The sequence below is a fragment of the Physeter macrocephalus genome, chromosome 14, assembly GCF_002837175.3.
Source record: "Physeter macrocephalus isolate SW-GA chromosome 14, ASM283717v5, whole genome shotgun sequence".
NCBI lineage: Eukaryota > Metazoa > Chordata > Mammalia > Artiodactyla > Physeteridae > Physeter > Physeter macrocephalus.
In genome coordinates, this window is record NC_041227.1 from 17,957,408 (window position 1) to 17,981,509 (window position 24,102).

General features: G+C 53.6%; 1 protein-coding gene and 1 long non-coding RNA gene across 2 annotated transcripts; one reads left to right on the top strand and one right to left on the bottom strand.

Annotated features, from left to right (window-relative positions):
• Window positions 1-3,471: 3,471 nt before the first annotated feature.
• Window positions 3,472-9,542, bottom strand: LOC114487675 (uncharacterized). The gene is made up of 3 exons (XR_003682935.2): window positions 8,589-9,542; window positions 6,851-7,148; window positions 3,472-3,859 (listed from the first exon to the last, which is right to left on the bottom strand). It is a non-coding gene; the product is annotated as an uncharacterized lncRNA (long non-coding RNA).
• Window positions 9,543-10,677: 1,135 nt separating this feature from the next.
• On the top strand, window positions 10,678-13,596 carry MAFB (MAF bZIP transcription factor B). Its single transcript, XM_028499732.2, has one exon. It carries the CDS (start codon window positions 10,682-10,684, stop codon window positions 11,651-11,653), a length of 972 nt encoding a protein of 323 aa, XP_028355533.1. The 5' UTR covers window positions 10,678-10,681; the 3' UTR covers window positions 11,654-13,596.
• The last annotated feature ends 10,506 nt before the right edge of the window (window positions 13,597-24,102 follow it).

Here is a 24,102-nt window from a genome sequence, read left to right on the forward strand (position 1 = left end):
TTCCAGGTCCCCATGTGCTGGGTGCTAGGGACCACAACATGACTTAGACCCGGTTTGGGTCCTGCAGGAGCCCAGTTTAGTGGTAGAAACAGATAAAATAGACACTCTGGACACTGTGTGATAAATGCACGGATGGAGGTCAGGATAAGGTGCTATGGAAACATGGGTCAGTCAGGGAGGCTTCCTGGAGGAGGTGATGCTCGAGAAAAAGACATATGTGGCTGCTGGAGAGTGCCTACTTCAGGTGAGCATTCTGGGTTTTCTGTTTGGAGCTGACTGGCAGGATGTTTGTTCTCCAGTGCTAACCTGGAATGGGCGGGCATTGGCCCTGATGAGACCTGAGGGGTTTTTCTTGGGGCCTGTGTGGTTAGCACATCATAGGGATCAGCAGCAAGAGAGATGGGTGCAAAGAGAGAAATGAGCCTCCCGTTTACCCTTTCCAAGCCTCCTCCTGGCCGAAGCAGTCTAGTGCAGTGGTTAGAGTCAAACCAACTTTGAATGTTCTTTCTGCCACTTGCTAGCTATGGCCCCTGGGAAGTGATTTCGTTTATTTGAGCTTCAGCCTCTTTGCCTATAAAATGGGGGCGGGGGATAATGATAACAGTTTCTATCTCATAAGATTACATTGGGTTACTGAGATGTTGTAAGCTAGATGTGGCATGGACCCTCACAGGTAGCAAACACTCAACAAGATGCTTGCTGGTGTTAACTTCACTCCCTGGGGCCGTCTGCCCTGACTGGGTGGAAAAAGGAGGGTGTGGTGGCCATGGAAATGCCCGGCTTTAGTCTCTTTCAGTAGAAATCGCTGCAGGGAGCAGAGGTGACTGACAGTCCCAGCCACCACCCCTCGGGATCCCCTAGTGTGCTCGAGCTGAGGCTACATTTCCTCTCCGTTGCTCTCAGCCAGTGATGGAGCACAGGGTCGTGATGCCGGGGCTGGCCCTTTCCTACAAGATGCGTGACACTGGCCCAGGGATGCCCCACCAGCCTGGCTGAAACGTTTTTTTTTTTGTTTTTTTTTTTTTTGCGGTACGCGGGCCTCTCACCGCCGCGGCCTCTCCCGTCGCGGAGCACAGGCTCCGCGGCCATGGCTCACGGGCCCAGCCGCTCCGCGGCATGCGGGACCCCCCTGGACCGGGGCACGAACCTGCGCCCCCCGCATCGGCAGGCGGGCTCCCAACCACTGCGCCACCAGGGAAGCCCCCATGGCTGAAACTTTTCTAGAACACTAATGTGTCTTCGACTCTTCCCTCCTGCCCTCCTTCCTTGCCCCTCCCCTCTCCCAGATGTCAGGCCCACCTCCATGACCGAAGGCTCTCCCTGCCTCCTCTTGCTCCCTCATCCTTCATCCTTCACAGGCGTGTCCCCAGTAAACCCCTTGCATGTCTAATCTTGTCCTGGCATTTGTTCCTCAGGACACCCCGAAGGACACAGAGGGTCAGGGGAAGCGTCCCAGAGGCGAATGGCAGAGAGATAAATATGCGACCAACAGCAGGTCACACGGGTGCCTATAGGTGGGAGGTCAGGGCCTGCAAAGACCCCAGTCTCTTCTCATGTCCTGTCCTCAAGCATGTGTGTGTGTGTGCGTGCGTGTGTGTGTGCGTGCACTCCCCTGTGCAGCATGCTTCCATCACTGCATTGACCATAGTCAATTAGTTGGAAAATTAGTTTCCACCTGAAGAAGATGAGCTCCTCAGGTTGTCCCCGACATTTAGCCCTGCAGCAGACCTCGTGTATGGTAAATGCTCAGTCAAAATAACCTGAGTGCCCCTGGGAGCTGTATCTATCTTAAATTTTTCTTTGAACCAATGTTGTTTTTATGTTCAGGTATTTTGAATTGCATTACGTTAGCTTATTTGAGCTTTTTAGTCCTTTGTTTTTGTGACAGAGACATAAATGTATAGACATGTGTAAATCTGTACGCTCACACAGAAGGGTGACAGCAGCCTTGCTTCATGGTGGCCGCAACTGTCAGCAGACACTTTAACCCACCCTCTGTCTCTGCTGAGCCCTCCACCATCCCCCTTTCTAGAAAGGAGCTTGGAGTCTCTTAGCTCAGCTGCACGGGATGAATCTTCTCTGGGTCTTCTCCTTTCCTCCCACCTCCGGCCCCCAGCCTCAGCCCCCATCTGTCCCTCCCTGCTCAGCAAGATCAGGGAAGCTGCAAACCCAACCCTTACATCAAAAGGGAACTTGAAAAATACTTGGAGCAAAAACTGCTAACTGTGCATCCTTGCTCCGTGCTGCCTCTGATATTAAATCAGGAAATGGCACTGAACAGTCGCTCCAAACACAGAAACAGGGGTTGTCAACACAGAAACCAAAAGCAATCTCTAATGGGCAGAGGTGAAAGGGACCTGGCACAGGGCCGGGATGGGGGGCTGAGACCGAGGAACGGATTCCTGAGCTGGGCTTGTCTGTGCCGTTTCTCCAGCGTGCAGAATGGAGCCAGACTCACAGACCCGGGCCCTGAGGGCACCTTGTCTCCATGAGAGATGAAAGAGAAATTAAGCACATTGCTTAAATACCTTTGGGATGCTCCTTTTCATTTCTACAGATATTTATTGAGTGCCTACTATGTGCCCAGCAGTGAAACAAGCAAAGAAAAATGCCTGCCCAAGTGGAGGTGATCTTCTAGTCAAGGATGGGGTCTGACTCTGGTACGGCATTCAAGGCCCTTCAAGTGTTGGCTCCTGCAGCTCTAAATCTAGCCTCTTTGAAATAGCCTCCCAAGTGCCTGAGATGGTACCTCTGTTCTGTGTGTTTGTTTGGGCTGGGCCTACCCCTGCGTCTCCCTGTACTTCTCTGATACATATCTGCTCAGCCTTCAAAGCCTTAGTTAAGTGCAGCCTTATCAGCCAACCCCTCCTCTAACCCCCTCCAACAGAACCAAGGGCTCCTTTGCTGGGGATCTGCCAGCATCACCACACTGCCTCTCCAGCTGCAACGGCAAGGTTTGCAATTCTCTGGAGGGGAGGAAAGATGCCATGCCCACCCCTGTGCCTCATCTCCCAGTACTGGTCACAGAATGGACATAAATAGAATTGACACGAAAAAATGAAAAACCTTGTTAAAATCCATTGTTGGTGTGGCCGTGGGGAAACAGGTTACTTTCATATATTTCCCGTGGAAATTTCAAGAGGTCCATTCTTCTTAGAGGCTAATTTGACAGTGTTAACGTTACAAATGTGTTCATCTTTCCTTCAGTTGGGCCATTTCATTCCTTACTCTCTGTTGCAGAGACATACTTGTACACACGCAAGAAGGAGCATGTAAAAAGTGATTTGTTGTAGCATTGTTTGCAATCGTGAAAGATGGGAAAGCATTTAAATGTCCATAAATACAAGAGTGGATAAAAAACTACAGAGCATCCGTTGGACGAACTGTCGCGCATGAGTTAGAAAGCAAAAAGTAGATCTCGACGTATGGACGCAGAAGTTGCTGAATAAAAATAAAAAGCAAAGCTGTAGCTCTAGACATATCTGTTAAAACTACATTGTTGCATTTCGTTACAATGAGAAAGTAGGCTTGTCTATCTTGTATAATTCATTTTTAAAAGAAGAAAGGGAAGAAAGAGATCGAGTAACCATAGAAATTCCTGGCTGAAATGAGCCTGGGCTCAGATGCAGTCAAACATTATTCCCTCCATCAGGCCTGGACCGCAGTTTCCAGCAGTGGGATGGTGCCACCCACTTCCCCTGTTCTCAGAAGCTTGCTCCCCAAGCTGTGATGAGGATGTGGTGGGAAGCTGGACCCCTGGGCCCCTGAAGAACATCCAGAGAGAGGAGAAGGGAAGAGGGGAGACCGGTGGGATGGAATCACTCAGATCATCCAGATTTCTCCTGAGTTGGTCCTTGGTCTAAAGAGGAAGGGTAAGGATTGGTTTAGGAATGATTGTTCATTAAGGGAGAGGAGAGGGCTGAAGGGTATTCAGGAAAGGCCTGCGGGTTCTGAGATATCATACAGCAAGGCAGCATCCGTGTTTGTCTAGTTGTTAATGTCATTCATTCATTCATTCATTCACTATTCCACAACTGTCATCTTGTTCCTCCTGGTATGAGACACAGAGATAACTGTCAACTTCTAGATAATTTCCTAAAGTGTGTTTCTTGGACCCCAAACATCAGAATTACCTAGGGAACTTATGAAAATGCAAATTCCTAGGCTCCATCTAGATCTATAAAGCCAGACTGCGGCTCAGGAATCTGTATTTGCAACATGTTTTCTCAAGCAGAAAACATTTGGACTCGTTGACCAAAGCCTTTCTCTGACCTCCTCCTATTATCTCCTAAGGCCTCTCCCAAATCTGAGGTCTACGCTGATCCAGCTTGGAGAGGGAAGGGAAGGAGGGGAGCCCTGCCGCATGACTCTCGTGTGTGTGATTTCCCCAGAGTGACCAGGACCTTACCCTGGCTCCTGGGCTCTTCTCCCCACCTCCATTCCCAGCTCCACCCCAAGTCTCTCTGAGGCCTGGGAAGAGCCACAGACCACTTCTTCTGTCTCAGGTCTTCAGAACCAAGGGACTGACTCAGTCTAGGCAGGGGGATGGCATGTGCAAATGCCTGGTGGAAGACAGAGCTTGGGCTGTGGAAGGGCTTACAGAAGGCAGTGAGCTTGGAGCAGTGTGTGTGTGTGTGTGTGTGTGTGTGTGTGTGTGTGTAGGGGGGGTACAGTGAGAGATGAGGTGGGAGAAGCTGGCAGGAGCAGATAGATCATTCAGGGCCTGAAGGCCATGCTAAGGAATTCAGTTCTTTGTCCAAGTATTGAAGGAATCCGTAGTTAAGCCCAGGAGTAGGGGGTGAAGGTAGAATGAACAGATTCATATAACATGAAAACTGGCTCTGCTGTCCTGGGGAGAAGAAGAAAGTCTGAACCAAGGCCTCTGTAGTCATCCAAGCAAAAGATGAGGATGGCTTGGATGAGGGTGAAGGCATTGGATGGAGAAACCGAGGTCTTAAGTGACGGTTGAGCTGTGGGGGGATGAGGGCCTCAGTCCCGGGGAGCAATGATGAGGCTTCAGAGTCTCTAATGCTGCCCTTGGGGTCATAGGGAGGGAGTGGGGGGAGGGAGCCCTGCTGGTCATCCCTCACCGTCCTTGAGTGACAGCGAACTTCTCATCAGCATTGAGCCATCTTCTCCCCCCACCTCACCATATGGATGGATGGGGGCTGAAGGTCAAACAGGCTGAAGTTCCAACTCAGGCCAGAGGCAGGACCAAGGATCAAGACCAAGATTAGGGGTCAGGCTGAGGCCAAGGGTAAAGGACAGGACCTTGGAGAGGACTCTGCAAACTTTCTCTCTTTTGGCTTGCATCCCGCCTTGGTTTCTAACTCCCGCCCTCCAGCCCCACACAGTCAGGGAAGAAGGAAGAGAACAAGAGTCAGCCCAAGGATGTTTGAATGCCATCGACCAGAGGACGGACACGTTCATCACTGCCTTGATAATTGAGCCCTCGGCAGAGACTTGGCAAAGGCTAGAGGCTCAACTGTGACCTGAAAGGAACCACTAAATCTGCGGAGAGCTGGAGATCCTGACCCAGAGAGCAGGTGAAGTGCTGTGCTGACACCTGGGTCCCTGGGATGCCACCCAGCCGAGATCAAGACCACGTGCTTCATAGTATTCAGAGTACTGGACTTAGGGCCAGAAGCTCCAGCTTGTCACCACTGTGTCACTAAAGAAATTACTTAACCTCTCAGAGCTTCTTTCTTTGTGTAAGATGGGGATAATCCTCCCTACCTCCAAGGGCAGCTGTGGGACTGAATGAGTTGATAAAACTCTTAGGACACCGCAATGCATCTGTATTTACCTACCTGCCTACCTGCCTACATATCTCTGTAAAATAAAGATAGTAAGAGTCACTACCTTATAGAGTTGTGAGAATTGAAAGAAAAAGTGAATGATAAAGGCTTTGAAAATCTCCGTACAGTTGGGACTGGAAATTATTATTAAATATCCCATCTGTGTTGGAAGCTATAATGCCCAGTGGTTGTCTAACACAGCACTGTCCAATAGGAATAGAATATAAGCCACATATGTAATTCAAAAATTTCTAGAATTCACATTAAACAAAGCAAAAAGAAGCGGGTAAAATAGCTTAAATAATAAATTCCCATTCCCAGTGTGAGTGTGCGTGGGTGGGGGGGCCTTGGGTGTCCCTGGCCTTCAAGGGAGGGAGCTGGGAAAAGGCTCTGCAGAGTTGGGGTAACTCTGGCTCCCTACTGGGACCTGCTGTATCCTTTGGGTGCTTAAGGCGACCAGGATCCAGAAGCCCAAGATTACCTATTAAGAAGCATTGGGTTAGAATCTGATGGCCACTGTGTGAAGCAGGGAACATTGCAAGTGACAGTTGCCTTTGGGAAAGAGGAAGAAGAAGGGAGAACTATCTTCTGCCTCTTCTTGGAAGCCAAAGGCCTTGGGAAGCTCCGAGGGAGCGGGAGCGAAAGAATCCCTTCCTCCCAAGGGCCTCGGGAAACGTAGCCGAGATTTCAGGGCTCCTTGGAGGAGACAGGCGATCTGACATCTGGGTGATGCAAACGCAGAAGGCAGGCTCTTGGGGGTCCCCTAACTCAGGTTCCTCCCTGGCAAAACTCACCCTGGGGCCCTTGGGACCACCGGCTTCCGTTTGGCGACCCGGGATAGTACGATCCTGCAACGCACTTGGCGCAGAGGCCGGGAGTTGCTGGCTCTGCGATTCGAAGCGTTCCGCGTGCCGTGCTTCCCTAACACCCTCCACCCATACCGCCCCTCACACCTCCCGCACTGCCTCCCACGGCACCCATGCACGCACAGAGACGCCCACTCGCACGCCAGACACCTGCAGCCCTCTGGAAACGACGGGTGTACGGTGTACCTCGGGGCTGAACGCGGCTGCTGGGAGCGCCGCTCTAGACTTGGAGGCGCACGGGAGAGCGCGCCGCTCTCGGGTTAGCGGGCGGGCGGGCTGGGCAGGGGCTGCCGGGAGCGGCGCGGCGAACCTCGAAGCCGGCGAATGGCAGTGGACCCTTCGTTCCCTTAGGGAGTTAACTTTTTCACCCACTCCCACACGGGGTGCCCCGAGGCTCCGCTGTGGCTCGGACATCTCTTTGATCACCATCGGTAGCTGAAGAATCCCAAGGTGGTGAGCTCAGACGCATCGCCTCTGCCTCAACCTGGGGTGGGTAGGGAGAAGGGGTGAAAATTTCAAATTAGAGTTTGGGGGGTTAGAGACAACAAACTGTTCAGAAGAGGTCTCTGGCCGCCACCAGTCCCCCTTAGCTTCCCTTCAGAAGAGGCTTGGGGCACTCTACTCCTATGTCTCCTGGCCTCCTTCCTTTCCACTTCTCTTCCTCGACTCTCCACTTCTCCCACCAGCCCTTCTCTTTTCTTCCCCCCACCCATTACCCCACTAGTCTTTCAGGGATGGGTACACAGCCTCCGGGTACGCGTCGACCGGGAGCCCGGCACGCTGACCTTTACAGCCCCCAGGCTCGGAGAGGAGGCGCCGGCGCCGGCAGGCGGGAGAGGGATGCCAAGGGGTTTGGGAGGCCGCGACCGCGCGGCGCAGCGCTGCAGGAGCCAGAAGGCGAGGCCGGGCCCCACCGTGAGCCGCTCTGCAGCGGCTTTCACTCCGGAGCAACCTGAGCGTCTGCTTCACTTTTACCCAGTTTCCAACAGTTTTTGTTGGAGGTGGTTGGGGGTAGGGTGGGTAGAAGAGGGACTGGCTAGGCTGGGGGGGCGGCAAAGAAACGGGTTATTGGGGAAGGTGGACCTAAGGATGCACAGATATCTCAGTCAGAGCCCAGGGGAAGGGAGTAACCGAAACCCGAGACAGAGGCACAGGGACAAAGAGGAACGCGGCAGCCCAGACAAAGCCCGGGTGCTAGTGACTCTGAGACCGCGGCAGGATGCCCGCAGGGGAGCAGGAGGGTAGAACCCTCAGAGCTGGGGCTGAAGGAACCCTAGGGCCTCGATGGGCCACACTCCCGAGACTCAAGTTTGGTTCTCGACATCAAGGGTCAGACAGACCAGAGGGGACACAATGAGGGCACAGACCGGCCCGGCCGCCTTACTGCACTCGCAGAAGGCCACAGTGTACGCGGGAAGAAGGGCGCTGCCGGCTGGGGTTCAGCGGCACCGGGAGAGGCCAGTGCGTTTGTCCGGACCTGGCCGCCTTGTAGCCTCAGCCATAGTCTGCATAGAACCGAGACGGCCGACCCAGCGTAGCCTCGGAACGTTCCCCTGCTGAGCCGCGATCCGAGTGCGCTCTGGCTGCGTGAGAACGCGGCAGGGACAGGCAGGGTGCTGGTCCGCAGCGCCCAGCTCCGAGCAGGGGCGGGGCGGCGGCATGGCCCGCCCGGGAAGCTCTCCCTGGAGACAGCCTGATCCTTTCTGCGGAGAGCACGCGTCTCGCAGAGGGTTGAAGACGGGCTCTTCCAGCACTACAGTTGCTGATCCAAACCTTTCAGTCCAAGTTTTAGTTCAAATATATTCATTTTATTAAAAATAGGCGGCCCAATATCATACCTCACTCGAGCCTTACCGAGGGCGCAAGAGAATACAGTTTTCAAAATTAGTTTTCAAAATTAGTTCAAAATATAAAAATATTTTACCTTCTAACACTTGAAAAAAAATCTGGCTGCGTCCGCATTAGTGGGCCCGCCTGACCCCTACGCGCTGCGTCAGTCGTGCTGGTCCCGCACAAGCAGCGGCTGGACACACTCACCCGGTGCGCGCTTCTCCTGCTTTTCGCTGCTCGCGCCCAAAGCCGAAGAGCGGAAGGCGACGCGGGAGGCGGGTCGGGTCTCCGGCTACAGCGAATTTGCGATCTATCCGGTTTCTGCGCCCGGGCCGGGGTCTAGGGAGCTCTTATTTAGGGCCATCCTGTACCCGATACGGAAGGTGCGCAGCTCCCAAGCACTGTCTGGATGCCGTAGTGCGGTGCGCTCAGGGGTCCCCGTCTGCGCTCGGGGGAGGTTTCTCATCTGACAGCCCTGGGGCCCCTCGCTGTGGCGTTTCCGCTTTCGGCCATCCGCCTAACTCGGCCTAGGATCTTCTCGAGCAGGGAGCCGCCGCCGAGCACCCCTCCCCGCCCCTCCGCCCCCCGATCCCCGGAGCCGGGGCGCGGAGTTTCATGGGGGCAGATCAGCGTGGAACTCGCGGCTGAGTCCGAGGACCGACCCGAGAACCTGTACGTGGCTCTAGGGCAATCTGTCTTGGGCTCCGGTGCACACACAGCCTGCGTTCCGGGCCAGCTTGGGTTGGGCGGGTTGGGAAGACCCAGCTGGGTCCGAGTCGTCGGCCGAGACTTCCAGTTGCGGGCCCCGCGATTCGGTGCGCCTTTGCGCACAGTGGCCACTTGGGGTCGCACTTTATGCCTGTTTGAGCCTCTCCTCGGCTGGCTGACGCCGGGATCTGCTTAATCGTTACAAAACGTTCAAACAAAAACAGGGCTGGTTTCCCAGCAGCCAAGAGCCACCCGGAGCACCGTCCTGGGCTGGCCTCAGTCCCCAACCTCGGAGAACTCAGGGTTCACTGCGTTTGGCTAGGGAGAGGGCTTCAGAGCCTTTGGGCCGATTCCGTCCCCACTCTCTTCATCTTTTGCATTTGTGGGTGGGGTGTGCGAGGAGCGGCGGGGCCCGCCGAGTCCTGTCTCGGGGCTCGGCCACCACACCCGCCAGGAGGGGGACGGCTCCCGCTTGGCCCGAGGAGTGTCCTCTGAGGCTGAGTTGGATTTGAACACAACTCTTCGAGCTCCCAACCCTGCCCCCCAACACACAAACATGCTCAGCCCTGCAAACACACAGCCACGCACTGCACACACACGGCCCGCGGCCGCGCTGCACACGGAGCGTCCCCCACTGGGCGGGGGACGCTTGGGAACAATGGACCCGAGAGGTGTCGTCCCGGCGCTCATTCTGAGCCTCCTGGGGGTGACACGGACTGGGGTTGGGGGATCCAAGGGTAAAGAGGGAGGAGAGCGCGCGAAGGGGTGGACGAAGCGGCCCAGCCTATGGTGGTGGAGGCGGGGGGGCTGGCACCGAAGGCGAGCGGGCGGGGGCCGGGACACCGAGGGGGTGGGGGGCTGGGCCCGGGCCGGCGGTCCCTCTCTGCTCCAGCCCTCCGCCAGGCCTCGGCGGCTCTCCGGCTGCTCGCGCCGCCAGTCAGCTGACACGGGGGGCGGAGGAGCTGTCAGGCGCGCCCCGCCCTGCGCCGCCGGTCTGCGGGGCCCGTACAGCCATTGGCCAGCGCGCCGGGCTGCCCGGGCCCCCGCGCCCCGGTGACATCAGGGAGGCGATAAAAGGCAGCGGCTGCGCCGGATCCCGCACAGCTGCACCGCCGGGCTGCGAGCGGCTGAGATCGAGAGAGCCCAAGAGCAAGAGAGCTAGAGAGCGAGCGGCGGGCGCTCGCCCGGCGCCACCCCTCGACCCGGCCGCGCGCCCCGCTCGCTTCTCCGCCCCTCCCGGCTCGGCCCGGCCCCAGCTCGGCCACAGCCCCGAGCTCTGGGGCGGCGCAGGCAGCCTCGGGACTCTCCCGCGCGCCGCCGCGTCCCCAGACAAAGGCTTGGCCGGCGGCCCCGGCCCGCTGCGCCCTCCGCTCCCCACCTCCCGGGCTCGCCGCTCTTCGCCCCCGCTCCCGGCTCGGCGCGCCCCGGCCGGCTGCAAAGTTTCCCGGGCGGCGGCGGCGGCGGCGCCTCGCGTGAGCGATGGCCGCGGAGCTGAGCATGGGGCCCGAGTTGCCCACCAGCCCGCTGGCCATGGAGTACGTCAACGACTTCGACCTGCTCAAGTTCGACGTAAAGAAGGAGCCGCTGGGGCGCGCGGACCGCCCGGGCCGGCCCTGCACGCGCCTGCAGCCAGCCGGCTCGGTGTCGTCCACACCGCTCAGCACGCCGTGCAGCTCGGTGCCCTCGTCGCCCAGCTTCAGCCCAACCGAACAGAAGACCCACCTCGAGGACCTGTACTGGATGGCGAGCAACTACCAGCAAATGAACCCCGAGGCGCTCAACCTGACGCCCGAGGACGCAGTGGAGGCGCTCATAGGCTCGCACCCAGTGCCACAGCCGTTGCAGAGCTTCGACGGCTTCCGCGGCGCGCACCACCACCATCACCACCACCACCCACACCCGCACCACGCGTACCCGGGCGCCGGCGTGGCGCACGACGAGCTGGGCCCACACGCGCACCCGCACCATCACCATCATCACCAAGCGTCGCCGCCGCCGTCCAACGCGGCCAGCCCCGCGCAGCAGCTGCCCACCAGCCACCCCGGGCCTGGGCCGCACGCAGCGGCCGCGGCGACAGCGGCTGGTGGTAGCAGCAGCGTGGAGGACCGCTTCTCCGACGACCAGCTCGTGTCCATGTCCGTGCGCGAGCTGAACCGCCACCTGCGGGGCTTCACCAAGGACGAGGTGATCCGCCTGAAGCAGAAGCGGCGGACCCTGAAGAACCGGGGCTACGCCCAGTCGTGCAGGTATAAACGCGTCCAGCAGAAACACCACCTGGAGAATGAGAAGACGCAGCTCATTCAGCAGGTGGAGCAGCTTAAGCAGGAGGTGTCCCGGCTGGCCCGCGAAAGAGACGCCTACAAGGTCAAGTGCGAGAAACTCGCCAACTCCGGCTTCAGGGAGGCGGGCTCCACCAGCGACAGCCCCTCCTCTCCCGAGTTCTTTCTGTGAGTCGTGGCCGCTCCCGGCCCCCGCCCTTCCCCCGGCCCGGGCTCCCCGTCCCGTGTCCCCAGCCCCGGACTCCCCCGGACCCTGTCCCTGCCACGGCCCCAGCCATGACCTGTTTGACTTGAGGGAGAGGGCGGAAGGGCGCGCGGGACGCGGGCGACGGGAGGGCGCGCGGGCAGGCAGGGGACCTTGGCCAAGGCGAGAGCGGTGAGCGCCAGCGGCGCCTCCTAGACTCGAGCAGAGCCAGAGGGAGGCGAGGGGGTGGGAAGTCCCAGAGCAACTTTTCTCCAGGCTGGAGGGCGGCAAGGCATAGTCGCGAGGAGTCGCCAAGGCCGTCTGGAGACTCCTGGCTTCCTGAACTTTGCGCGTTAAGCCGGGGCCGCTTCCTCGCGGCCCGGAGCGTAATCCAGCCCAGCAAGAGAGCAGCGAGGAGAGGAAAGGAGAGGGACACTGGCGTCCCGGCAGGCGCGAGGCGAGGCTGAGCGAAGGAAGGAAGGACAGACGGACCTGTCTGTCCAGGGTCCGGAGAACACTGGCTCTCAGCCCCGAGACGCGGGCCTCAGTTAGGACGTTCTGCGCGGAAATCTCATCAGTTTTATTGCCTGCTCGATTATATAGAAAAAAATACGAAAATCTGCATTAAAAATATTAATCCTGCATGCTGGACATGTATGGTAATAATTTCTATTTTGTACCATTTTCTTGTTTAACTTTAGCATGTTGTTGATCATGGATCATAACCCCCTTGTTTCTTTGGGTGAGAAGGGATCGCAGTTCGGAAACTCCGGCGGCTGCTTGTCGGGTTTCAGTCTATGGGCTGTAGGCTTGTAAATACCCGCCCCGCCAAACCGCTTAAGAGAACCTGGCAGCAAGCTGAGTGTCTTTGTTTGGGTTTATTATTATGGCATTTTTTTGTAAGTAAAAAAAAAAAAAAAAAAAAAAAAAAAAAACTTCTGGGCATTTGCATCAGAAAACAACTTTGTCTTGGGGCACCCTTGGAAATTGCATGTTTTCTCCCCCTCCCCTGCCCCCTTTCGGTCCTCTTTTCCTCCCGTTCTAGTTTTCAATTTTGTTTTTGTTGGGAGAAAGAGGACTGGGGTCCCAGCTCCCTAGTACCAGGGCAGGGCAGCTGCAGAGTTTCACACCCTGGAGGCCGGGGAGTGTCCTCACATCACCTGGTTTTAGGGCTACGTTGACACCCCTAACAAGAAAGGAAAGGAAAACAGATCTTGTTTGCTTTTTATAGCAACCAGAATCACCCCAGGGCCCCCACGAAACTCTCCAGGCCCGCACTAATTGCTGGGGCCGAAATGCTCCTCAGGTGACCGGCTTCGCCAGCCCAGACTGCCCAACGGTGACCTGAACTTATGTTGAACCAATCACCACACTCAGAAAGTACCAGAAACCCAAACATTGGCAAGTAATTTTGCAACTTTCAAGCGCGTTCTTTAGACCAATATGTTATGTGTGTTTCTTTCCCTGCTTTTGAGATAGCGGGAGAGTTATTGGTGGTGTTACCCCCGCCCCCTTCAGTTGTATAGTAGTTATAGGGAAGATCTGGGTGTTTTTTCTTTATTATTACTTTTTTTCCCCTGCAGGTCAGTAAGAGGATTTAAGTTGCACTGACAAAAATACCAAAATGAAAGCGTATTTTTTAGTTCTCATTTGAAATTGCTGGCGCTGCTGGCCGGATGCAGTTTTGAGTTTGTATTAGTTGATAAATTAACAGTAATAACAAGATTGTATGAACCGCATGGTGCTTGCAGTTTTAAATATTGTGGATATTTGTCCTGCATCAGAAACGAGCTTCGGTTTTTACGGATTCAACTGTGTTGAAATCAAATTTGCCTCAACAGAAATTGTTTTTATTTCATGTACAATAAGGGATCAATTTCAAACCCTGCTTATGATATGAAAATATTAAAACCTAGTCTATTGTAGTTTTATTCAGACTGGTTTCTGTTTTTTGGTTATTAAAATGGTTTCCTATTTTGCTTATTAAAACCATGGAAATGGTGTTTATTTACAGGACTCCGCGTTCGCCTGTCTTTTCTTCTCTTGCCTCTTCAAGTATCGCCCCAGTTTGGGCGGCACTCTCATCCTTCCCCCGGCCAGTGGGGAAACAGACAAATCTGGGCAAAGCTCTCCCTTGAGTGTGTGAGTGTGTGTGTGTGTACCTGAGCCTCAAACGTGTCTTTTGCTTCTCACTCTAGGTACGGACACCGGTCAGGAGCCGGTTGATGAGCGGAGAGGGGGCACGCGCCACTTTGGCGGAGCTTTCAGGCTTGGGCAGCAGGACTGGTCTGCTAGCCTGCTGGCTCTGAGGTTGGCTGAACCCAGGAAGCCGAGAGCTGCCACCCTGATGGGGAAGCAGGGTGTTTCTGGCAATCAGGCTCGTGGGCCCTGCCATTCTGGCCCTCCTGCTTGGAACATCTGCTGGGAGCAACCAGAATTGCTCTAGAATGCCGGCTCTGAGTGGAGGCCTAGCCCCCTCTCCCCCAGGGCTTGTGAAAGCAGGTGGAATCCAGCACGAGGTCTTGGGGTGTAAGACCCTGCAGACAGGAAGCCCATCCGTGCAAACCGTTTGCTGCCACTCAGGCCTGGAGCCCTCAGCCCCAAGGAAGGGCACTGCACCATCGGACCAGGATCTCAATGACTCCACAAATCGGGGGTCGTAGGGGGTTGGGGCATTGTTCTGGTGCGGCAGCTCTGCCCATATGTCCTCGACAGGGATGTGGTCCCAGAACCTTTCCTTTCCCAGACTCTTAGAGGAGGCGAGGTCGTCTATCTAGGTTTCTCCAAACCCCTCTCAGCCTTCTCGCAATCCCATCTTTAACTCTGGGTAGGAACCTCCCCCTCCCACCACCTCTGGAAGAATTCTCTGCTTCTTTGGCAATGGCAGGTTCCAAGGGGTTTCTGATCTACCCAGTATCTGCAGTCCGGGAGACTCAGCTTTCCAGCCCTCGGGCTCCCTGGCCCGGAATTCCTAACGTGGAATTTCAGGACCTGAATGGGGAGATGCAGGAAACCCAAGCAGTAGAACCCCAGCCAGGAACTAGAGCTGGAAAGAGCCAAGGAGAAGAAAGGGGACGGTGAAACGAACAGGCAATAGATTTTGGCCTAGGTCCCTGGAGGCCTGGGATTGGTGGTCAGGGTATGGCAAAGAGGGGGGAAAATCCTGACAGTAAGGATACAAATAATACCAGGGTAATGTACATTTAGCAGAACTTTGGTGTTGTCCGGGAGGAGAGAAGTCAGAGGTTCTAGCTTGAATTAAATTCCAAGGCCCAGTTCATTTCACCATCCAGAAGAGGTACCTGGCAGGGAGGGCTTTGGCTGTGATCTGGGAGCAGGATGGAAGCTGAGTCTGGCTGTGGGTTGACTCTACCGGTGCACGCACGGCAGGAGGAGCAAGGGGGTATGATAGCTGGGTAACTGCGTGTGCACGTGCACACGCACAGAAGGGGTAAATGCGTGCCCACATGAACGGGGTATCCCCTTTGGGGCAAAAAAAGGCCTGGCAGGTGGAGCTCTGGAAGAAATCCGGATGCGTGGCTCGGGGGACCAAGGGAGATCACCAGGACTCCATGCGGTGGAGACTTGACTCCCTTTGGCATCCTCCCAAGCCGACTGGCATCCTCCACCTCTAGAGTCACCTGGACTCCGCCAGAAAAGCCTCTGGGCTGGGAAGGGTCGCCAACTCCAAAGCGTTGTTCCTCCTTCCCCAGAGCACAGAGACACACACACACAGTCCAGTGACCGACATCATCACGCTGCATCCAGAACGACACTGTGGCTCAGGCCGGTTTAGAGTGACCATTTGCATCTCTGAGAAGCTGACAATCCCACGACACAGTCCTAGAGACACACTGACACACAGGTACACAGACATCCACATCCTGCATCCACACTGATGCCCTCTCGGGCACTGTTAGTCCCTGCGCAACCCACCATTGGAGCACCAACCGGCCCGGGCGCACGCGGACGAGAGCAGGGCGTCGGAGGAGGCCGGGACCTCCAGCAAGCAAGTTCCGGCCACGTCCCTGCCCGCCGCCTCGCCGCAGACCCGGCGCCCAGAAGCTCCGGAAAGCGACCGGGGGCCCGAGGTCCTTGGGTTCGTCCCATCCCGGCGGCGCCTTGCAGGCCGGAGGCTCCTTTCGGTTCCCACCACTCCCCGCCACCCACAGGCTCCTCGCGACCCTCCGTGAGCCGGGGGAAAAAATCGTCCCCACGTCGGGTGTGCTCCACGCCAGCACGGGTCCCACGCAGACAGGCTGGCGCCTGCCCTTGGGAGCGCATGCCGAGACAGACACCGGGCCCCGAGACGGTGGCTCCGCTGCGGCCCGCGCCCCGGGCCGGGGAGGACCCGGGCCGGTCGAGAGCGCAGGCCCCCGCTTGCGACCCCGGAATCTCATGGGCGCGCGGGAGGCCGTGCTGGCTGGACCGGTCGGGGAAGGCGCCATCAGCTCCACTCTCCTGTCTGCTCGCGTCCTGACTTTCTTTGCCATTTCCCTTTCCTCAGCTCTTCCTTTGGGAAACTCATCATTTCAGAAAACTTTCTCCCTCCGGTTCCCATCCCCGCCCCTTTTTTCCTTTCTCTTCTGCCTTTTATTCCGGCGCTGACTGGCTGAGAGGGCTTTGAGAGCGGGCTCTGAGGTGCCGGGTAAGTGTGGGGAGGAGTGGAGAGATGGAGATGAGAGCCTGGCGCCCCCAGAGCCACCGCGCAGGGCCGGAGCCCTGGCCAGCTGTTCTGGGCTCCCGCCGGCCCGATTCCGCTATCCTCCCTTTCCCCTCCTCATCCTTCCCCCAGCGGCAGGGCTGGTTGGGGACGGACCCGGAGCAAGGTCCTCGCTGGTGCGAGAGGGGACCGGTCGGTCTCCACTCTCCGTGAAAGGGGTCCCTGGGGAGCTGGGGCTGGGTCCGACACCCAGACCCTTCTTTCCGCACAGCCAGGCTTCCTTCAGTCCAGGGTCTCTGGGCATTTCTGTGGCAGGACAACCCCCTCCCCTGTCAGAGGTGCCCACCTGACCCCTGCCCACTCCAGCTGTGCCCACCTAGGGGCCTCACAGTGGGAGCTGCCAGTAACCACTCCAGGTAACCCAAGATGGTCGTTTCACTTTTTCTGTGACCTAGAGATGCAGCTTCTGCCACAGCCGGCAAAACCCTCAGCCACCCATCCCCACTCCTCAAGTTCTTTCTCTCCAGGCCTGGGAAGCAGCTGGGTTTAGAGACTAGTTCCCTTGCAGGCTTTCAGACGCAAAACCCGCTTCTGAGCCCTTCTGTTTTCAGAAAGGAAAACCCAGCACTGGCGTCTTGCGTAACCCTTCCCTCTACAGCCCTCTGTCCGCCCGCCTGGCCTCACAACCCTGAGATAGCAGTGTTTGGATTTGTTATGTAAGGACGGGAGGATTAGAGGTTTGCTCTGCCCCTCCTCCCCCCACCAAAATAAAAGTCCTCACATGGCGTATCCTGTAGACAGTGTCTTCTGCAGCAGCAGCTCTCCTGAAAGAATTCAGTCAGGGTAGAAGAGCTGCTCCGGAGCTTGTGCCCAGCACAATACTTGGGGGAGACTTGCCAGCTTGCCATGAAGGGAGAGTCCCAAGTGCAGGGTGTACCTGGTTTGAGGAAGCAGCCACCATGAACCGTCCCAGGCTGGTACTTACCAGGCTCAGAGGACTAGCCTCCTCTTGGGGAAGGCAGATGCTTCTGCTGCTGGAATTTCATCATTTCTGCACTTCTTGCCCCTGGAGCAAGGTGTCCAGACCCTGGAGAGCACCCCTTTCACCTGGGGAGCCCACTTTCTCTGTGCCTTGTGTGTCTTCACCATGTGCTACATGCATTTCCCGTGCCTTACACGTGTTCTTAATATCTTGTACCCTTCTCCCTTGTCCTGCACATATTGTCTTAAGAGATGCATTTAGATAAGAACATCAGAGCTAACTGTTCTCAGCCGGAGGAAATTAAATATATCAGAGAAGTTGCTGCTCCAGTTTGGAAAACAACCTACCTTATTAATAACGATTTGTTCCAAAGCAAATCTTGGTTTTAGCTGCGTCTCTGCATTCTTTGCATGTGAAAGTTCTTTCATGTAAAATAGCCACTCATTACAGACTCCTTTTTATTGGCATCAACAAAAAGATGATGTCCTCTAGGCTGGAGGGACCGCCACAGAGGCAGCGCGAGGAGGCCTGCAGCTTTTGGAAGAAGCCCGTTGCAGCGTGAGAAGAGACCCGAAGCCCACAAATCCAATGTTTATATTGTTGTGTTTTCCTTTTTGGAGCTTGGGGGCTTTTACCAGGACTTGCACTTCGTCCAGTAAATAGACGGGGTGGGAAGCTAGAGGGTGTCCATTTCGGAGCCGGGGATGGTGAGGTGGACATTGAGCCTGGCCTGTGACTCCATCAGAAGTCAGGAAACGAGGCTGTCCTGAGCTTACTCTCAAGTCCCTTTGTTTCTTCTGATCTGTCACTTTCACTGCCCTGACCCTGCCAGGGTTACTTCCATCTGTGTCCTACTGAGGAGAGCCCATGGGCCTGGGCTGGTCTGGGGACAGCAAAGGGCTGCACTTCCCAGTGCAGGACTCGGCATCTGCCCTCCTTTGTGTCCTGGGAATCCGAGCCTAGTACATGTCCATGGCCATGGACCGGGGCAAGCAGATCTCAGTGCATACAAGGTCTGATCAGATCATGAGGTTAATCCCATTATGACATTTCACTTAACTCTCTGAGAGCGGGCTGCTAGTACCCATGCCGGTCAGGGATGCACAAGTAGTCCTAGAGTGGTCATCTCTTACCCAGGGCCACCCAGTGCAGGGTCTAGGACTTGAATCCTCCCCTAGCTGATGCCAAAATTTGTATTTTTGCCACCAAGCCCCATAAGTCCACTCTCCCTTATCTGAAACACTTGGGAGGGGGGTAGAGCTTGGGGAAAAGTATGGACCGGTGGGAAATAGCCCTTTTGGGGGACAGTTTCCTTTTTAATTCCCTTTGCAGAGTGCAGTCACTTTCTTGGGGGCATATGTAATGCGCTCCAGCCACGGGGCTCCCTGCCCCGGCACGGAGATGGGGAATGGGGCCTTGGAGATGCAGCAGGACAAACACCACACATGGGTCAGAGGGACACTGCAGGTCCGTTGCTCATTTCAGACTCTCGTGGAGGAGCCAGCAAGGTGGTTATGTGTGTGTGTGTGTGTGTGTGTGTGTGTGTGTGTGTGTGTGTGTGTGTGTTGGGGGGAGGCCCACCTGGGCATTGTTAGGCTTGGGACATTGGTGCTGTCTGTAATCAATCAGAGTCCTTTCACCTTTTATCTGTTCTCAACTGAACTTTCCAAAAAATGTATCGTAATGATCAGAGCAAGTGTTTATAGAAGAAGTAGCCTCTAGGTGAGGCAATTTTAATGGAATTACTCATAGATGAACCAAAGCTGTTTCCAGTATGATATTGGAGCTTTGGACCTGCACAGAGATGTGCTTGCACTCTTAAGCAGGCACCTGCAGAAACACGTGTGTAACTCATGTTTACATACACAGAGAAAGGCACATAGGTGCACACACACTTAAACGCAGAATCCACGTGTGCTTATTTGCCATACATGCACTCTCAGCGTCACGTGAACACACACATGCATGTACATTGCACATGGATCCACAGGTGTGTATCCATGCCCGTGGGCATGCATGTCCAAATGCTCATACACAGCCATTTACACGGTGCGCATGGAGTGTGCAAAATTATGCACATGCCCATTTGGATTTATACTCACACTGAAATACAATTGACTGCATACGTATATACACTCTCACGAAATGCACGTGGGTCACATACACAAACACACACGTTGTACGTTGAACACTGGCCTTCATATTCATTCACACACAAGCACCATGTCACAAGTGAAATGTGGCACTGGTGGGGTTAATGGAGGCTCAGACTCCCATAAATATTTATACGAAGCACTCAAGCTCTCAAAGTGGGAGACGAAACCTCTCCCTGCAAGCCGCTGTAAATCATGCAGCTGCTGTGTGGTACCTGTCAGATCCAGGGCTGTGTGATTCTGGACTTGTTCCATGAGGGCAGCCATATACGTGCTGGAGCACACGGCCCTCTCCCCGCCTCACAGGCATCCCAGCAGATGTGCCAAGGTCGGTCCCCACTCCGAGGATTCTTCTGTGAGCAGCAAAAGGAAGCATTGGAACACTGCTGCTACCGCAAGTGCAGGGTTGGGGTCGGGGGAGGTAAGGGCGAGGCTTTTTGTGAATATCTGAGCCTTGTCCACTCCACTGAAGAGAGACGTTATCCCGGAGGGCCTTGGAGAGCAGGTGGGTGCAAGAGAGGGCTGGGGGTCCTGGGCTGATCCAGGTTCACTGCAGCAGGGACTCCAGCTTCTGGGGTTGAGCTCACCTACTAAATTTTGGGTCCCAGGAGCCTGCTGAATGACAGTGTGCCGTAGCCGCTATCACCCTGAGTTCAGTGAATATTCTGCCTCCAATTCTGCCACCTCAAAGCATTCATTCAATCATCGAGCAAATATTTGTTGTGTCTTCCCGATGCCAGGCACTGTGCTAGGTGTTGGCAATACAACAATGGGCAAAACCAGAGACAATCTCAGCAAACAAATCCTCATGCGGTTTACAGTCTAGCAGGAGAGAAAGAGAGAGAGAGAGAGAGAGAGAGAGAGATGCAGTTAGATGTTACACTAACCAGGGTATAATTTGAAAAGGAGATAACTGTTATGGAGGAAAGAAACCGAGCCCTCTGAGAGCCTATGTACAACAAAGAAGCTGACACAGACTGGGAAAAGAGTGGTCAGGGAGGGCTTCCTGGAGGAAGTGATGTTTGAGTGAAGATCCGAAGCCTGGATAGGAGTTATCCAAGTCAAGTGGGTAGGCGAAGAACATTCTATGTCTAAATTTCTTTTAGTCTTAATTTAAAAATAAGTGATCAGGCTCTCTGTCTCCTCCCTGATTTTCTCTTCTACTTTCTCACCTTGCTCACTATTCCTGCCACACTGACTGCCTGGTGTTTCTGGAACTTGCTGGTTACCCTCCTTGCTTAGAGCATTTGCTTGAGCTCTTCCCTCAGCCTGAACCACTCTTCCCCCAGATAAAACTGTGGTAAACTCCCTCACCTCCTTTAAGTCCTTGCTCCCATTTCACCTCCTTGATCAAGTTTATCCTGACCTCCCTACTTGATCTGGCAACCGGCTCCCTTCCTCCTGCCTGGGCACTCCTGACCTGCCTTATTCTGCTCTACTGTTTCTTTTTTTGTTTTTGCCCCATAGCACTAATCACCTTAGGACACTGGATTACCTCTTCATTTATTGCTTATTTTCTGGCAAATAAGCTCTGTGAGGTCACTGTCTGATGGCTGTTTTGTTCACTGATGCTCTTAAGCAAGATGAGTGGTGCCTGGCACTGTAGGACCTCAATAACCCAATAATGGGCTGAATGAATATGTGTTGAGTAAAATGTATTTAAAGAGGAAAGGGGCAATAGCTGTGAAAGCATGGGTTTGAGGTCCTGGCTATCTGTATTTACCTGTCTAGCTATCTATCTATCAATCAATCAATCTATCTATCTATCTATCTATCTATCTATCTATCTATCTATCCAGCCAATCTGTATATCTGTTCATTTATCAATCATCTATCTATCCATCCAATCTATGTATCTATTCATCTATCAATCATCTATGTGCCTATCAATTATCTATCTGTTTATCTATCCATCCAATCTATGAATCTATTCACCTATCAATCATCTACCTACCAGTTATATATGTATCCATCCAATCTATGTATTTATTCATCTATCAATCATCTGTCTATCAGTTATCTATCTATCTGTCTCTCATGTATCTAGTTTTTTGATACTCCTTAAAATACATACTGCTAAAAAAATTTTTTTTAAAGGTTGTGTATTCATGCTCCAAAATCTTGTATAAGTCAGTGGTGCACTTTGGGACACATTTTGGTATCCGTGAGGAGAAAGGCTGACATCTGATAGGAGAGGCAGGTCGGGGAGCGCTGGGGTGGGACAGCAGGGGAGGGGGAGTTGGGGAGGGGGCCAGAGCAGAGCTTAATCTCATTGTTTCCCCCTAGATTCTTGGTGGGTCTTTGAAGAGAAAAAGGCAGGGTGGGGGGATCAGAGAAGGTTCTTGTCAGGATGCTGAGGGCAGGGAGCTAGCCAGTTTGCCACCCGTTGCTGACTGCCCTCCCTCCCCCAGTTTATCCTGTCCCTCGCTCTAATCTCATGCAGAAAAAAAGGCTCCTCCTCCCAGTTGCTTTCTGAGCCGAGAAGAAAGCCTCCTAAATACTTTGTCCCCTTGACAAGTTATTTTTAAAAAGAAATAATGTCTCTGAATCCAACATTTGTGATGATTTTTTTTTTTTTTTTAAGAGAAAACACTCCACAAATCAACAGCTCTCTTGTTTTAAGCGATTGCTAGGGTTTGGAGAGCAGACTGCTTGGTAAACACACTTTGTAAACATCCAGAAAAGATTGCATTCAGTGTCCTCCAGTCAAAATCAACCTTCCCCAAGCTCCTGCTTTGTGTTTCATTGACGCAGGAAGGGGATCTCTAAAAGCAGACCAAAGACGAGGATGCTGCAGTTCCCGGAGGACATTTCTTCTGGATAATCCGGTCTGGGAAATCTAGGCACATCTGTGAGCAGCCCCCCACCCGACTCCCTAGCCGTTTGGCTCTTTACCTCACACTGGAAGGGATCAGCTATTCTGCCCATCTCACAGCTGGGTAAATAGAGTCAGAGGCATCTTGTCTCCAAGCAGAGCTGGGAGAGAATGTGTCTCTGGGTGCCTGTTAATCTCACGTGGCCAGTGAACTCTTCCAACTTATTGTTTTAGTTCTTGAAAAATAAGGTGATTTCTTGGGGCCAAATCTGCATTTATATCCCCCGTTTCTGGCTTTTTCCACCACCACACCTTAGTCTGGAATGTCCCCGCTTCTTTTTTGGTTAATTCCTAGAGTCTTAATAAACTCGTCTTCCAGGCCCCACCCTACTCCTCCAAGACTGCCTGAGCCCTCTTTCAAAACTTACCTGTGAACATGTCACTGTCTTGTTGGCAAAATCAACAAGTCATTGGTTTGTCTTTGCCCTGGAAGAGAGCAACTTTCCAAATTGCAGTTCCATCTAAACAGTGGCTTTGGCAGTACAAGATGCTGAGCCCAGATTCTGAGGCAATTTGGGGAAGGTCAAAGGTCAGAAGCCAAGTGCAGTGGCCCCTGGGAAGAGTCTGTCCTGGCCTTCAGATGACCTCTAAAGGGAACCCATATTTGCCTGCCCGTCGGCCAGTCCAGCTTCTGTCTCCTTCAAGGTCAACAGAGAGTGAACTTTCTCTGGGTTTTAGACTTTTATATAGTAGGAAAGTTATATATGAATTGGATTATAGGCATCTTGTATCTAGAAAACCTTTCTCTTGCTTGAGATCTCTAAAAAGAATGACTCTGTTGTGTTCTCTTGGGTGGCACCTTCCTCTCTCTGTTGGCATGATGGAGAAGAGTGACCAGAAGACCAGGAAGGGCCCTGAAGTCCTGCTCTCGAAAAGTAGAAGCATTAGGTTGAAACTTATGAAATTATTGATATGTGATAGATTCATTCTGCAGAACCTGTGAGCCTAAAGTTGGTTCTTGGGAATCTTCCAGGGCATGTTATTCAAAGGATGGCTTGTAGGTAGCAAAGGAATTGGTGATTATTAGGGTCCAGAATGGGATCACTAAGAACACACCATGTCAGACTCATCCTATTTTTATCTTTGATGGTCAGGGGCTGTGGCCTTGAAGAACCTTATTTGACAGACACTTTCCATGTGCCTGGCACTGTTAAGTGTTTTACAACTGTTAACTCACATAGCCCTCACAACAACCTTATGAGACAGGGGAATAATATTATCTCCATCTTCTGGATGAGGAAACGGAATCAGAGAGGTTAAGTAACTTGCTCAAAGATGCACAGCTAGTAAGTGGCAGTGCTGGGATTCAAACCCAGGCTGTCTGAATTCAGAGTCGTTATTTTCATCTATTATACTCTTCTGAGACTGAGGATTGGATGATAGGTGAGGTAAAATTTGGGACTGGTTGAAAAATGCTTCTGGGATTATATCCAGTGGAGACTTGACTCTGGGAAGAGTATGCCTGCCACCCCCAGACCACCCTGCACCCTCTCTTGAGCTATTTGTGCTCCACTGGGGACATTGCTTTAAAATTTTTTTTGAGATATAATTGACATAGAACTTTATATTAGTTTTAGGTATACAACATAATGATTTGACATTTATGTATATTGTGAAATGGTCACCACAGTAAGTCTAGTTAACATCCATAACCATCCCTGGTTACAAAATTTTTTTTTTTTCTTGTGATGAGGAGGGATCTTACCTTTATTTTTTTAATAAAAAAAAAAAATTTTTTTTGTAATCCAATTTTTAAAATTATTT